The sequence below is a fragment of the Gossypium hirsutum genome, chromosome D05 (genome assembly GCF_007990345.1).
Source record: "Gossypium hirsutum isolate 1008001.06 chromosome D05, Gossypium_hirsutum_v2.1, whole genome shotgun sequence".
Classification (NCBI taxonomy): Eukaryota; Viridiplantae; Streptophyta; class Magnoliopsida; order Malvales; family Malvaceae; genus Gossypium; species Gossypium hirsutum.
Genome location: NC_053441.1, coordinates 5,759,149 through 5,772,587, shown reverse-complemented (window position 1 = coordinate 5,772,587; position 13,439 = coordinate 5,759,149). Strand labels below are relative to the sequence as shown.

Here is a 13,439-nt window from a genome sequence, read left to right as displayed (position 1 = left end):
ATTAGCTAAATTGGAGTATTGGTTGATTGAGCATGTCTTCAGAGACCATAACAAAGAGGCTGATAGTCTAGTTAAAATTTCTGTTGGTAATAATGGTGGTACTCAATTTTTTAAAATGCCTCCAAAAAGGCTTGGATGTTTTTCTAAGTAGTTTTCTTATATTGATTTTTCATTAAAAAAAACAGCTCACAAACTTTATTTAAGTCCAAAAATAATTCCAGCTTGTATTATGCTACATTTAAGGTTGAAACTTGTGAGTTTGTTAATTATATTTGTAAAATTTTTAAATTTTATTATCTGTCTACAAAATAATCCTATATTTTTTGTGGGTTCGATTATGAATTTTACATTTACATTATTGTAAAATTATTATATTGTAAATCCATAAAAAAAACTAAAAAGAAGAAGAAGAAGAAGAAAACAGTGACATAAATGGGTAGGAACTAGTGACATAATAATGATTTGTTTAAGTAGTTTGAGGGTTTCTTTAATGTATTAAACTTTTGTGTTTTTTTTTTGTTAATATCTCAATTTATCTTATATTTACCTAAATAATTTGCTTTCAACTCTAACTTTATTTTCTTAGGATATAAAAAATTATTTAAATATTTCAAAATCATTTACTTAAATTTTTTTAACTAAAGTATAACTGACTAACAATTTCTGGCAAGTTAATTTGGAGTCCATATCTGCCCAGCTAGGAGAAAAGTTAAAAATAATAATATTTATATTAATTGTAAGTGATATAACTATATAGGTTGAATCACACTTCACATGGGTTGATTTAAGATGTGTGCTTGTTTTTCTTTTAAAATTATTAAATATTTTTAAATATGTTAGTCAATGAATTCGATTTAAAGTCTGCATCTAATTAGCTCGAAACAAAAATAAGTTTCGTGTTTTTATTTTTATTTTAAATGCTTCGTCTTAAATAAATGTTATAAATTTTATTAAAAAAATAAGCGATAATAATTATTTTTCTGAGATAATGTCCACAATTAGGCATAACTCATCTCACCAACTCTTAAATAAAAAGATAAACACGATTTAACATGCTCAAACCTTTGTCCAATAATATTAATACCAATTGAACTAAAACTCAGTCAACAATTTATAATATTACTTTTGTTATTAGAGCATTTTTTTAATAAACAAAGTTCTATAAATATTGAATTACACTTTATATTCATGTTAAAATTTATAGATAAGAAAATAAAAAATAATTAATTTTGCATCTTTAATTAATTAGGTAATTAAATGTGCGTAAAAAACTATCAAATAATTCTAATTTAATAACATGAATAAAACAAAATCATTGAATGTATTATGAATAACAATGTTCCTTTCTTAAAATAAAAAATTTAGTTATCATGACTTGTATTTGAATTTTGTGGGAATGACAACGCAGTAACGTTACGTTAAGCGTTAGCCAAAAACAGGCACTTGGATTTAGGTTTCAGTCGTGTTCGTTGGAAGGAAAGAAAGAAAGACAATTAATTTACCCCATCATATCTCTAATGTCTAAATCAGTCTGATGTTTACAACTTATTGTCACGTTATTTCAAACCGGATAAGGTCACATCAACACTAACTTATGAATTTGGAATTCCAAAATATGTCTAACTTTTAAAATTATTGTACAATCTGTATTTTTAGGCAAAACAATTTTATTTTTATAAACCAAAGTAGTTCTTCTTCTTTCCTTTTCTTTTTTCATTTTATGTTCTAGTTTGGTATTTAAAATTGTGCTTAATGAAACACGTTCACCTTTTTGGTTAATTGCTTTACTCAATGTTGGGTGGCAAAATAGTGTCTAATAAAAATACAAAAATACCACTTTAACACTATGACATCATTATTAAATGAAATGATTTTTAAGAAGTAAAAACCAAATTGAAATTTCAAAATATAAAATAATTCAAAAATAGTTTTTTAGGAAAATTAAACTAAATTAAAATTATAAAACCTTTTAGAAAGGTCAAAATAATACTTATAATTTGTTTTTGGGATTATATAATTTTTATATATTATAAATATTTTTCAAATTTTAATTCTATATACTTTTATTTTATTTTATTAGAATTTTAATATTATGATATTTATTTTTAGTTTTATGTAATTTTAATAAATTTTAAATTATAAAAGTAATATATAAAATTATAAAATTTTAGAAAGTTCAAAAAATGATTGTTTTTTAGAAAAAAATATAAATGGTAAAGAATGCAGATTATTTTTTGAATTTTATACTTTTTTATATTTTAAATATAACATGAAAATTTATAAAAATTTTCCAAAAAAATAAAATTAACGTTTATATTATATTATATATATATATATTTCAATTTTACATATTTTAGAAATTATAAAGAAATTTTAGAAATTCAAAAATAATATCTTATCTTTTTGGAATTAAAAGAAACAGCTTTTATATAGCTTTTACAATTTTAATTTTAATTTTATGATTTTTTGAAAATTTCAAGTATCCTACTTAATATTTACGTAATATTATTGAGGTGACTTATTTGTCACACGTTGTACTATTATTGGACCGTACAACGTAGTCCAATGAACCGATTTCGTTTCGATTGAGGACACCAAAGGCTCAATGTCCTCTAATCGTCTGCTATTCTTGCTCTGCTGCAAAACATTGTAACTGTACTTTTTTAATATATATTTACTGACATTTGAGTGGTTGTCATGCATGTTGTAAATAAAAATTAAAATATTTTATTTGTATAAACAGGGTATGGTGATCGGTGAATCCAATAATGAGAGTCTTTTTCAATATATATTAGTCCTTCCATAACTTTTATAGGTCCCTCCACTGTTATGATTTTATTTATTTAGCGTTGCTTCTGTTTATAATGTTAATTCAATATTTCATTTATAACAACCTAATTGCAGTTTGCTCCCCAATTCTTCAAACATGATTCCACATCTCCAATAATTTAATCTATCTTAATGATCTTCACAACAACGTTCTAAAATTATAGAAATACATATTTTCTTTTAATATAGCATAAGTTTCTGTACTCTTCATAAATTTCAAATGTCGAGTAGAGGTGATGAATGGGGCAATGACGGTGGTGCCCTAGTGGTGAGGTGATGGAGGGTGTTACTATGGTGGTGCCGAGATGGTTGGTTATTGGAGGATTAGTTTCGGTTGAGGGAGGGAGAAAATGATGATTGATGATGGAGGGCCACCGCTGGTCAACCTTCTTTCCTTGTTCTTTTCTTTGATTTTTAATATATTTTTTAAATTATGTCATCATCATGATGTCATTAATGTCACGTGTTACAATCCTATCCTGTCACATGTCTTAAACTTAACAGTGTTATAAAAAAGCATAAATTTAGTTTACAAAAAAATCGGATACCAATTTAGGAGAAGGGGACAAGTTCAGGTACCTATTTTATATTTTGCCCTTCTCTTTTTTTGTAAGCTGATAAAAATTCATGGAAGCAACCAGGGTGATTTGACAACTGTCCTTCCCATAGAAAGAAAACACAAAGTGGATTAAATAGGAGAATTTCTTTGTTATCATACATAATTAGACTAATTTAACGAACCTCTAAAAGCTAAAAGAGTAGGTTGGAGAACGAGTGAAAAAGAATTGATCATAGACTAGGTTTTGTTTTATATAGAATTCTCAAGTGCATTATTATTGTTAAAAAAAAAGAAGAAGAAAGATCAAAGGTTTCTAGTCGCTGGTAATAAATTTATAGAGGACTGAAGGTCACATTTTTGTTTTTCTTTCTTTCTTTTTTGGTAAGTTAGAAAGAAAATAAAAGTAAAAAAAAATTAAATTTCAAATTATAACTTTTAAATTTTTATATTATAATTTAATTAAGAAATAAATAATTAATCCAACCCATACCAGCAGCATTTAAAAGAATGAAATTGAAAGGGCTGTACCTCTTTTAAAGGAGAAGGAAAATAGAAAGTGAACAGCATTAACTCCAAAGTCTTCACTCTTAAAAAACCTACAAACTGAAAAAGAAAATATTTTGATCAAAATATATTAATAATGTAGCTTGGGATTTTTATGGTTAGAGTTTCAACCAAACCGTATTTGAACTGACGTTCAGTCCAATCTGTGATTTAAAAATCTGTATTAAAAAAAAATTAAAATTTAAACTGAAATGGTTGAAGGAGAGTTGGGAAGTAATGTATACCGAATGCAAGCCCACATCATTATGGTGAGTGGGTGAGAAAATTAAGTAGGCTAAAATGACTGAGAGACGCCAGCTGGCTTTTTAAGAAAGTCCCCACTCAAATGGGCAAGGCCACAACGCCCACAGCTGCATACAAACACATGTATATATAGTTATAGGTTGTCAGTAGAAATGAAGTATGCAGGCAGCGTAAGATAAAAAGCATGGAGAAAGATTTGGGGAAGGAGATTATGGATATGAGGGAGTGTTATAGGAAGGGAAACACCAAACATGTAACATGGAGGAGGGCTCAGCTCAAAGGCTTGCTATCTTTTGTTGAGGAAAAAGAGGTGGAAATTTTCAGGGCTTTAAACCTGGATTTAGGGAAGAATTATGTTGAAGCATTTCGTGATGAGGTATGGCGAATTTCTTTTTTCTTCTTAGATGTAGGGTAGGTAGAATGTTGAAGTATTATTTTTGTCTCCTTTTACTTGTTGAAAATTCCAATGTTTTGCAGGTAGGACTTATAAAGAAATCACTGAATCTTGCATTGAAGGATTTGAAAACATGGATGGCAAGCAAAGAGGTAATCATCATCCTTAATTATATTAACTTTACCCATGATTTTATTATTTCTTGCATTAGGTAAACTCTTTTCTTTTCCCAAGTAATTATTTGACACATTAATTCTTACATGAGTACCAAAATATACGTAAATAAATTTTGGTAAACTATTAAAATAATCACTTTTGCTTTGCATTTTAGTTATTTATTTTTGAAATATTATGTTTTAGTCACTTACGTTAACGTGTTGTAACATTTTAGTCATTCGTCCGTTAATGGTGTAATGGTAAGCTGATGAGCCACGTTAAAATCATCTTTTCAAACAAAAATTTTAAGTTAAATATACAAGTGGTCTCAATATTTCTTCGTTTTGAGTATTTTAATTTTTTTTCTTTATTTTCCATTCTCTTCTGCTTCTCCCTTTGTTTTCCTTCCTTCTATGTCTCTTTTAATTTAGTTTTTCTATGTTTTCTATTTGTTAAAATTAGTCCCTATACTTTTATTTTTTTGAACAATTTATTTTTTTATTTTCTTTTTCTTCTTCTCCTTTAGTTTTAACAAATGAAAATCATATAAAAACTACATTAAAATAGATGGAGAAGAGAGGAAAACAGAGGAAGAAGCAGAAGAGAAAGAAAAATAAAGAAAAAAATTAAATTGCTCAAAACGATAAAATATGGGGGACCAATTGTATAATTAAAACCTAAAATTTTTATTTGAAATGATGATTTAACGTGTCAAATCAACTTGCTGTTACACAGTTAACGGCAATTAACGATTCAATAACTAAAATGTTACAACACATTAACGTAAGTGACTAAAATATAACATTTTAAACATAAGTGACTAAAATATAACCTGAGGTAAACAAAAGTGACTATTTTAATTGTTTACCCATAAATTTTTGTAGATTTTATAAAAGTCAAAATGATTGATTTATTAAAGTAAAAAAAAACATTTTATAAAGTACACATAAATGAATTTTTGTACATATTTAGTTTTAAAATTACATTTTTTTTGTAAATATTGAGTTTTAAAATTATTAAAAGAATTAAACTTAATTTCTTTTTATCATAATTCAATTTGCAGATGACACAAATTTTTAGAGGGTTTCATAATAACTAGAATTTGGTACACTCCCTCCATGACTATTATTATTATTATTAATTATATTATGCTGTAGTTCTTTTAAGAGCAACAAGTGTTACTAGTTTTGTTTTCCCTTTTTCTTAGTATAATTGGCAATTTTTTTGAGAAAAAAATATTTTACTAAAACTTATACAAGAATTTTTAAAATATATATATTTAAAGAGTAAATTAAAAAAAAAAACAGCAAACGAAAATTATATATTTTCACTGCTTCACTTATGGAATCAAAACCCATGGGAATGATGCCAAAATATTCTTGTTTTTGGTCTAATGAAAAGCTAACTCTTCGAGAAGTTATTATGGCTTTAAATATTTTCAAGTTAATTGCCACATTTAAAATTAACGTTATCAAAACATTTTACTTAATTATTAAAAAAAACATGCGGAATTAGTCAAATTGTGTCAGTGTTTGATAGTTGCATGTTGTGTAAGCTGTCCTGAGCAGTGTACTGCTCTCTGTAGGTGAAACGTACACCAAGTGCCAACACACTGAAAGTAGCCGTACGTCAACAGTAAATGAACAATAAAATAGAACCTACTATAGCAACAACTGCAAGTCTGCAAGAATGCAATTGTTGTTGTTTTTATTTAGAAAGTAGAAGTTGGATTCTGAAACATTATTTAAATGCTGATTCCATGACTAACCAAGTTGACAAGTAGTTTTTTTTTAACTTTGAATTTATACTGTTGTGGCAATCACAGGCTAAACTTCCTTCAATTGCACTGCTTTCATATGCTGAATTGGTTCCTGAGCCTCTTGGCCTTATCCTCGTTATCTCTTCTTGGAACTTTCCCATGGGTTAGTATTTCTTTTCATAATTTCCTTTTTCACATGAATATTGAAAAGCTCAAACCCAAATGAGATTTCTGTGTTATTATATTATATATTCGTTATGGGACTCTGGAAGAGCCTAACAATCTCCAAATTGTAATGTAAAATAGGATTATCCTTGGAGCCTTTGATAGGAGCCATAGCTGCAGGAAATGCTGTGGTTATAAAACCATCAGAGTTGGCCGCTGCAAGTTCTTCTCTTCTTGCTAATACCCTCCCCAATTACCTTGATACTCAAGCTATCAAGGTCATTGAGGGTGGCCCTGCTGTTGGTCAACAACTGCTTCAACACAAATGGGACAAGATTTTCTTCACAGGTATATATCAATGTATATCAGTCGCTTCACTTGGATAATTATTTGTTAAGGATCCATTTCAATTTTCGTTAACAACATTAATGGTAGCAAAAGAAAAGGGGCACTACACTGCAGGTATAATAGGAACGAGTTTGATAACAAAATGTTAATAGAAAATGTAATTTAAAACTGGGAATCTTGTTTATGAACTTCCATTAAACAATGTTATTCTTCTACCTTAGTTTAGCTTATTATTTTGTTTTGGAATATTAAAAGTGTAAAATTAATGGTAGGAAGTACAAAAGTGGGACGGATAATAGTGTCAGAAGCAGCAAAGAATCTAACGCCAGTTACTCTAGAGCTGGGTGGGAAATGCCCTGCTATTCTTGATTCCCTTTCCTGGTCTTGGGACAAGGAGGTTGTATTTCTTTTACTAAAATTACTTCGGACTTTTAATTGCTTGATAGTTGCAACTTTTGACAATATATATATATCTCCAAGTTTGCTCATTTAAGATGTGTATTGTTCCATCAAGGTGGCTATAAATCGAATCATTGGGGCAAAATATGGATCTTGTGCGGGTCAAGCATGTATATCAATTGACTATCTATTAGTGGAAAAGCCATTTTCATCTACCGTGGTATGTCCAACTTGAATCTCTCTTTTTCATCATGTATACTATGCTTTTTACCTCTTATATGGTAAATAGTAATAACATACAGATTAACCGTCTTTGCAGGTGGAACTGATGAAGGCCATGATCAAGAAAATGTATGGAGATAACCCTAGAGAATCACACAGTATTTCGAGGATAATTAACAAACATCATTTCTTGAGACTGAAAGACCTTTTAACTGATCAAAAGGTTAAAGACTGTATTGTCTATGGCGGTTCAATGGATGAAGGCAGCTTGTAACTCACTCGCTCACTCTCTTTTCTAAAGCTTGAATTATTGATATATCTGGTTTAAGATACAAGTTCATGGTTCTTTCACTAGGGGCATGAGCATGAATGATGGATAATCCCATGTTTCTTTCGCTTCTGACCGTGTTAATATGAAATCCATGCAGGTTCATTGAGCCAACAATATTAGTGGATCCCCCACTAGAATCAGCAATGATGACAGAAGAGATCTTTGGTCCATTGCTTCCAATAATCACGGTAAGAAACTTTGATGTACTCTTAAAACACGTTTGCAGGGAGCGGTCCCTTTTTCTTGTCTTGAAAAATCAGGGCTTTTTTCTGGGCAGTTGGATAAGATTGAAGACAGTATTGATTTTATCAATTCAAGGCCTAAACCATTAGCACTATATGCTTTCACCAAAAATGAGGTGTTGAAGGAGAGATTGGTATCTGAAACATCATCTGGAAGTGTGGTTTTTAATGATGCAATCATTCAGGTATTTAGTAGCCATTTACAGTAAGTTTCAAGTTATCAAACCAAGCATTAAATAATAACAATGGTGACTTGAATGAAATGTAGTTCGCAGCTGACACCCTTCCATTTGGGGGCATTGGTGAAAGTGGGATAGGAAAATACCATGGGAAATTCTCCTTTGACACATTTACACACTACAAGGCAGTGGCCAGAAGAAGCTTACTCACTGATTTTTGGTATAGGTTCCCTCCATGGAACAATTACAAACTGGAACTCCTTGAGAATACTTACAATTACGATTATTTTGGATTGCTGCTTGTCATTTTGGGGTTGAAGAGGTCTAGAAAGACTTTTCACGTCAACTAGTACTTCAGATATATACATGTACCTCTTTATCCATGCATGGCTATATTATAAGCAACCTTAAAATGTTGGTAACGATTTGTAGCCATCCATCAATCCCCTGCATTTCTCTTCCATTCTCGTTGTGTAATGTGAAATGCGGTTATTTCAGCATAAAATGTGTATACCGTGGAGTGTCAGATGATCAAGATATTGTTAATGCCTGCTCCATAATTTACCAGGATTTGGAAAATAGGGAATAAAATTCCTCTGCTATGGCCCTTTATGTGCCTCATCACTGTTTTTTTGACACGTGGATTAGTGAATTAATAAATTATTGGCAAATTAAGGGGAGTTTGCCGTTTAACTTTTATCTCATTTGTATTTCCAATTTACTGTCTCTCCCCCCCCCTCCCCCGAAAAAAGAAACCATAAAAATAAATCTATGTATACTCATAGCACTACTTCACTGGTACTCGTTGCTGGTTCATTGCTATCATCAAAGTGAATGCTCAACAGCTTCCATGTATTCCCGTCATTTGAGGGGCAAGGAAGATGAATATGACAATCCTTCTCTGAGTCATGCTTTAAGGCCACGAAGTAGATCATAAAGATGATTAAATGGGAGAAACATAACAAAAAAAAAGTACTGCTTTTGAGTGTTTGTTATTAGAATACTTTTTGTTAAAAATATAAATTAAAATTTTACACGTTTGAAAAAAAAAGCATTGAAACTACAGAAAACACAATGACCAGAATGAAATAAAAAATTGCCTTGGTGAAACTGTAGAAGAATTTGCAAAATTTTGATTTTTTTTATTAAAAAAATACAGAAGTAATTCATTCTTTGCTAGCCCAGGTGTATTAATTTAGTAGTGCTAGCTTGTCACCAATAATCATTACAAGAACAGATGTTATCTTTAAAATGGTGGAAACGATTTGAATCCCTAACAATGATCTCTTTTTGAAGGAAACCTGATGCCAACTTCATGAAGTTATGGCAGTCAATACAAATTCGGATGTTCTTCATTATTCTTATCACATTCCCACCACCATGCAACTTCCCTTCATTCATTACTGCAAAAACCAAAGCCATCTTCTCACTATGGTGGAACAATTGCTCTTGTTTGTGCTCCTCCTCTATATCATGCAAGGCCAATCTTATTTCCGGTACATATCCAATCTCCTTTAACTGTCCAATCAGTCCTTGGAGCTTGGTGCATATGGCTTCCCTTTGAGGATGATGTCTGCCTCCCGAGGCAAACTCATGCACCTGATTTCCAACCTCGATCCAACTTAGTCCGGGCTCTTTTCTAACTCCTGATCCATCCATTTCTTTTCTAATTGTTCCCGCTTCGTTGAATCTGCCACCTGATGAGTATATATTTGACATTTGTACATATCCTAATGAATTTTCAGGCTCCATCTGTTTCAGTTTGGATACAGCAGTTTTAGCCAACTGGGTTTCACCATGCTTCCTACATGACCCAAGTAGTGCACTCCAAACTACAGAGTCAGGCTCCATAGGCATTCTACGTATAAGCTCCTCCGCCTCGACGATGCGTCCAGCTCGTCCAAGAATATCTACCATGCAAGCGTAGTGGTCTAACTGTGGAATGATACCGTGATCCTTGAACATGGAGTCAAAGATTCTGAGCCCCTCTCCCACCATCCCAGAATGGCTGCAAGCTGAAAGAAGAGCAACAAAGGTAGCGGTATCAGGTTTGAGGTCCATTTGTGGAAAGAGTTGCAGTGCTTCCTTAGCTTTTCCATGCAAACCATAGGCCTTAAGCATTGAGTTCCAGGAAACCAAATCACGACATCCCATTTCTTCAAACACTTTCTTAGAGAAAGCAATGGAGCCACATCTTGCGTAAGCATGGATCAAGGCATTTCTTAGCACCGTTTCATCCTCAAAGCCAGCTTTAATCACTTGTGAATGAATTGCCAAGGCATGCTGCTCAGTTACAAAGCCTGCACAAGCTTTTAGTACAATGGAAAAAGTATACAAGTCTGGTGTCAAGCCCTCTTGCAGCAATTGTCGATAAAGGAAGAAAGCTTTAGCTGGGTCAGGTTCTGCTAATGCAGTTATCATGCTAGTCCAAAAAATTATATCTTGACAACTTGTCTCCAGGAAGAGATGATAAAATTCAGAAACATCGCCTCCAAGCTCCGAATAAGCTTTCATAAACGCGGTTGCCACTTCAACTTCAGAAATGAACCCAGTTTTAACACACAGGCAATATACCTGAAAACAAAATTTAAGACCCAAATTTATATCAATACCGTTGCTTACACATAATGAAGAGAAGACACTGAGCAGTGTGGCACGATTAAAGCCAATGCCCTCGTGATGCATTTTGACAAAAACGCCAATAGCGTGCATCCCAAGCTTTGCTAATTGAAACCCAGCAATCATTGAATTCCAAGAAACTTGACTCCAACAGCTCAGACTCTTAAACAATGTCCAAGCCTCCTCTACCTTATAACCCTTGCTATACATAGTAATAAGAGAATTTGTTACGTAAACAGAAGCACCCAATCCCATCTTCAATACCAGTGCATGCAATTGCTTACCACACAAGTAATCACACGAACTAAGGACGCTAGTAAATGCAAAGTCATTCGGCCGACAGTCACGCTCAGCTAACATATCTGAAAAGAGACGAAAACTCTCCACACCCCGACCACATTGTGCATACCCTGAAACAAGAGCTGTCCAAGAAACGACATTCCTTTTAGGCATTGCGTCGAACAGTTGGTGAGCATATTGCAAATAGCCACATTTAGAGTACATATTGATCAGATGGTTAGTGACAAATAGGTCAGAGGTGCAGCTGGGGAAATGGGCAAGCATGAAATGATGCAAACGAAGGCCTTGTTGAAGGTATCCATGGCGGGCGCATTCGTGGAAGAGAGTGGCATATGTTTGTAGAGAGTGAAGTTGTGGTGATGAATTGTAAAAGAGTGAGAGAGCTTGGTGGAGTTGTCCGCGTGAGGACAGCAGGCGCACCTCGTTGAGAAGATCGTTGGGTTCATGGCCTGCAAGTGCTGGGAGAAGATTGGATGAGCTGAAGCTTCGGATTGAGACGAAGCAGGCGCGCGTAGTTGGGCACCTCATAAATAAAACCAGAGTAAAAACCTAGATTCACTTAGATTAGATCCCTCCATGACTCATGTTAATTAATTAAATTAGCCGCCCAAATAATTTACTTCTTCCTCTCACCTCTTGCATTTTGAGGAGCAGATGAATTTCATTCCCTTCCACTATAAGTTTTGAACTAATTAAAAATAAGGTTCTTTACTAAATATATATTTTAATTATTTATTTTTAAAAAATCATAAAATTATTACTGAATTATTTAAAAATTTTTATTTAAGATATTAGGTTATTAAAATTGCTGCGTATAATTTTTCTGTTATAGATCATTTGCACGAATCGAATGCTCTCATTTCATTTCTCGTTCTATAGTTTAACTTTTTTTCTTGAAACAATATTAAATGTTGCAAATTTTTTATCACTGATACTAACCGTCAAATCAACTTAGATCTAAGATATATTCTTTTACTCATCGATAAACTCACTATCCGGACTGTTTTAGAAAAAACTTAATAACCCAATGACTAAATGAAAACTTTCAAATAGTTAAATAATTATTTTATAACTCTTGAAATTAAGTGATCAAAACATAAGTTTATTAATAATTTAGTAAACTCTAAAATTGAAAATCTTTCTTTCCTAACTACCAACAAATGTTAAGAGAAAGCCTAAGTTAGAATTTAAAGATAACTTTATTGAAAGAAAATATATTCCAGTAACTAAAGAGTGTTTACATAAGATTTCTTTAAAAATATATATAAATTCTGCAATATTTTTTTAAAGAAACATATATATTTTTGTAAAAAAGGAGTAAAGTTCTAAAAACTTTGCTGCAAGTTGAATTTAACAAGTATCTTAAATTTTAATATTGATTAAAATATTAAAATAAAATATTTTTTTGAAAAACTTCATTGATACTATAAACTTTTTAAGCAAGTAAATTTAAATATATATTTTAGAAAATATTAAACTACACTATTTTAAAATATTTTGCGAAAATATCATTGATCCATTAGAATAAATTTTTTTTAATTACAAATGAAGGGGAAAAAAAAGAAAGAAAAGAAGCAAAAACATCAGAGTGTCCCATGTAGAAAGGGGAGCCAAATTTACTAAACCATCAACCTATTTATTAACCTAGTCTCTAGGTTAAGTAATTATAAAATGCACTCAGAAGAATAACAATCATTATTTGTCTAATTACATTTAATAAGATTAAAAACGAATCACCTGAAAATGAAAAGTTTTTTTTGCTACCAGCATCTCTTCTTGCACACCCCAAAGCTCATATGTATCATTTTCTGGTTTCCAAAATTCACATTAATTTCAACATTTTATTAGTATGGTACCATTGTGTTAATGGTTTAAATTATATATTGTTATAATTGAAATTAAAAAGATTTTTTTTGGTAAAATTGGTTAATTGAAATTAGATTACGATATACGTACGATGTAGCTGAAAAATAAAATTACGTAATAAATGTATTTATAAAAAAAGATAATATAACTATTAAATGAGACTTCGGTTGAATGATAAATTGTATATTTTAAAAACTATAAAAACTCGTATATTTTCTTTTTTTTTTATAAAAAATATAATTTATTTTATAAATATTTTTGTCA

The 13,439-nt window shown here is 31.1% G+C and overlaps 2 protein-coding genes across 4 annotated transcripts; one reads left to right on the top strand and one right to left on the bottom strand.

The window, feature by feature from the left end:
• Positions 1-4,294: 4,294 nt before the first annotated feature.
• Positions 4,295-9,089, top strand: LOC121217621 (aldehyde dehydrogenase family 3 member F1). The gene is made up of 10 exons (XM_041093330.1): positions 4,295-4,571; positions 4,673-4,741; positions 6,571-6,667; positions 6,811-7,017; positions 7,290-7,414; positions 7,532-7,636; positions 7,736-7,908; positions 8,067-8,157; positions 8,247-8,396; positions 8,480-9,089. Exons 1-10 carry the CDS (start codon positions 4,380-4,382, stop codon positions 8,738-8,740), a joined length of 1,470 nt encoding a protein of 489 aa, XP_040949264.1. The 5' UTR covers positions 4,295-4,379; the 3' UTR covers positions 8,741-9,089.
• A 422-nt stretch (positions 9,090-9,511) lies between these two features.
• LOC121203576 (pentatricopeptide repeat-containing protein At1g71420) lies at positions 9,512-11,999 on the bottom strand. Of its 3 annotated transcripts, none has more exons than XM_041093329.1 (2): positions 11,294-11,999; positions 9,512-10,964 (listed from the first exon to the last, which is right to left on the bottom strand). In XM_041093329.1, exons 1-2 carry the CDS (start codon positions 11,339-11,341, stop codon positions 9,603-9,605), a joined length of 1,410 nt encoding a protein of 469 aa, XP_040949263.1. In that variant the 5' UTR covers positions 11,342-11,999; the 3' UTR covers positions 9,512-9,602. The 3 variants fall into 3 exon arrangements, with proteins under 3 accessions (XP_040949263.1, XP_040949262.1, XP_040949261.1); XM_041093328.1 differs by having other exon boundaries at positions 9,512-11,211; positions 11,294-11,432; XM_041093327.1 differs by having other exon boundaries at positions 9,512-11,978.
• Between the last annotated feature and the right edge of the window lie 1,440 nt (positions 12,000-13,439).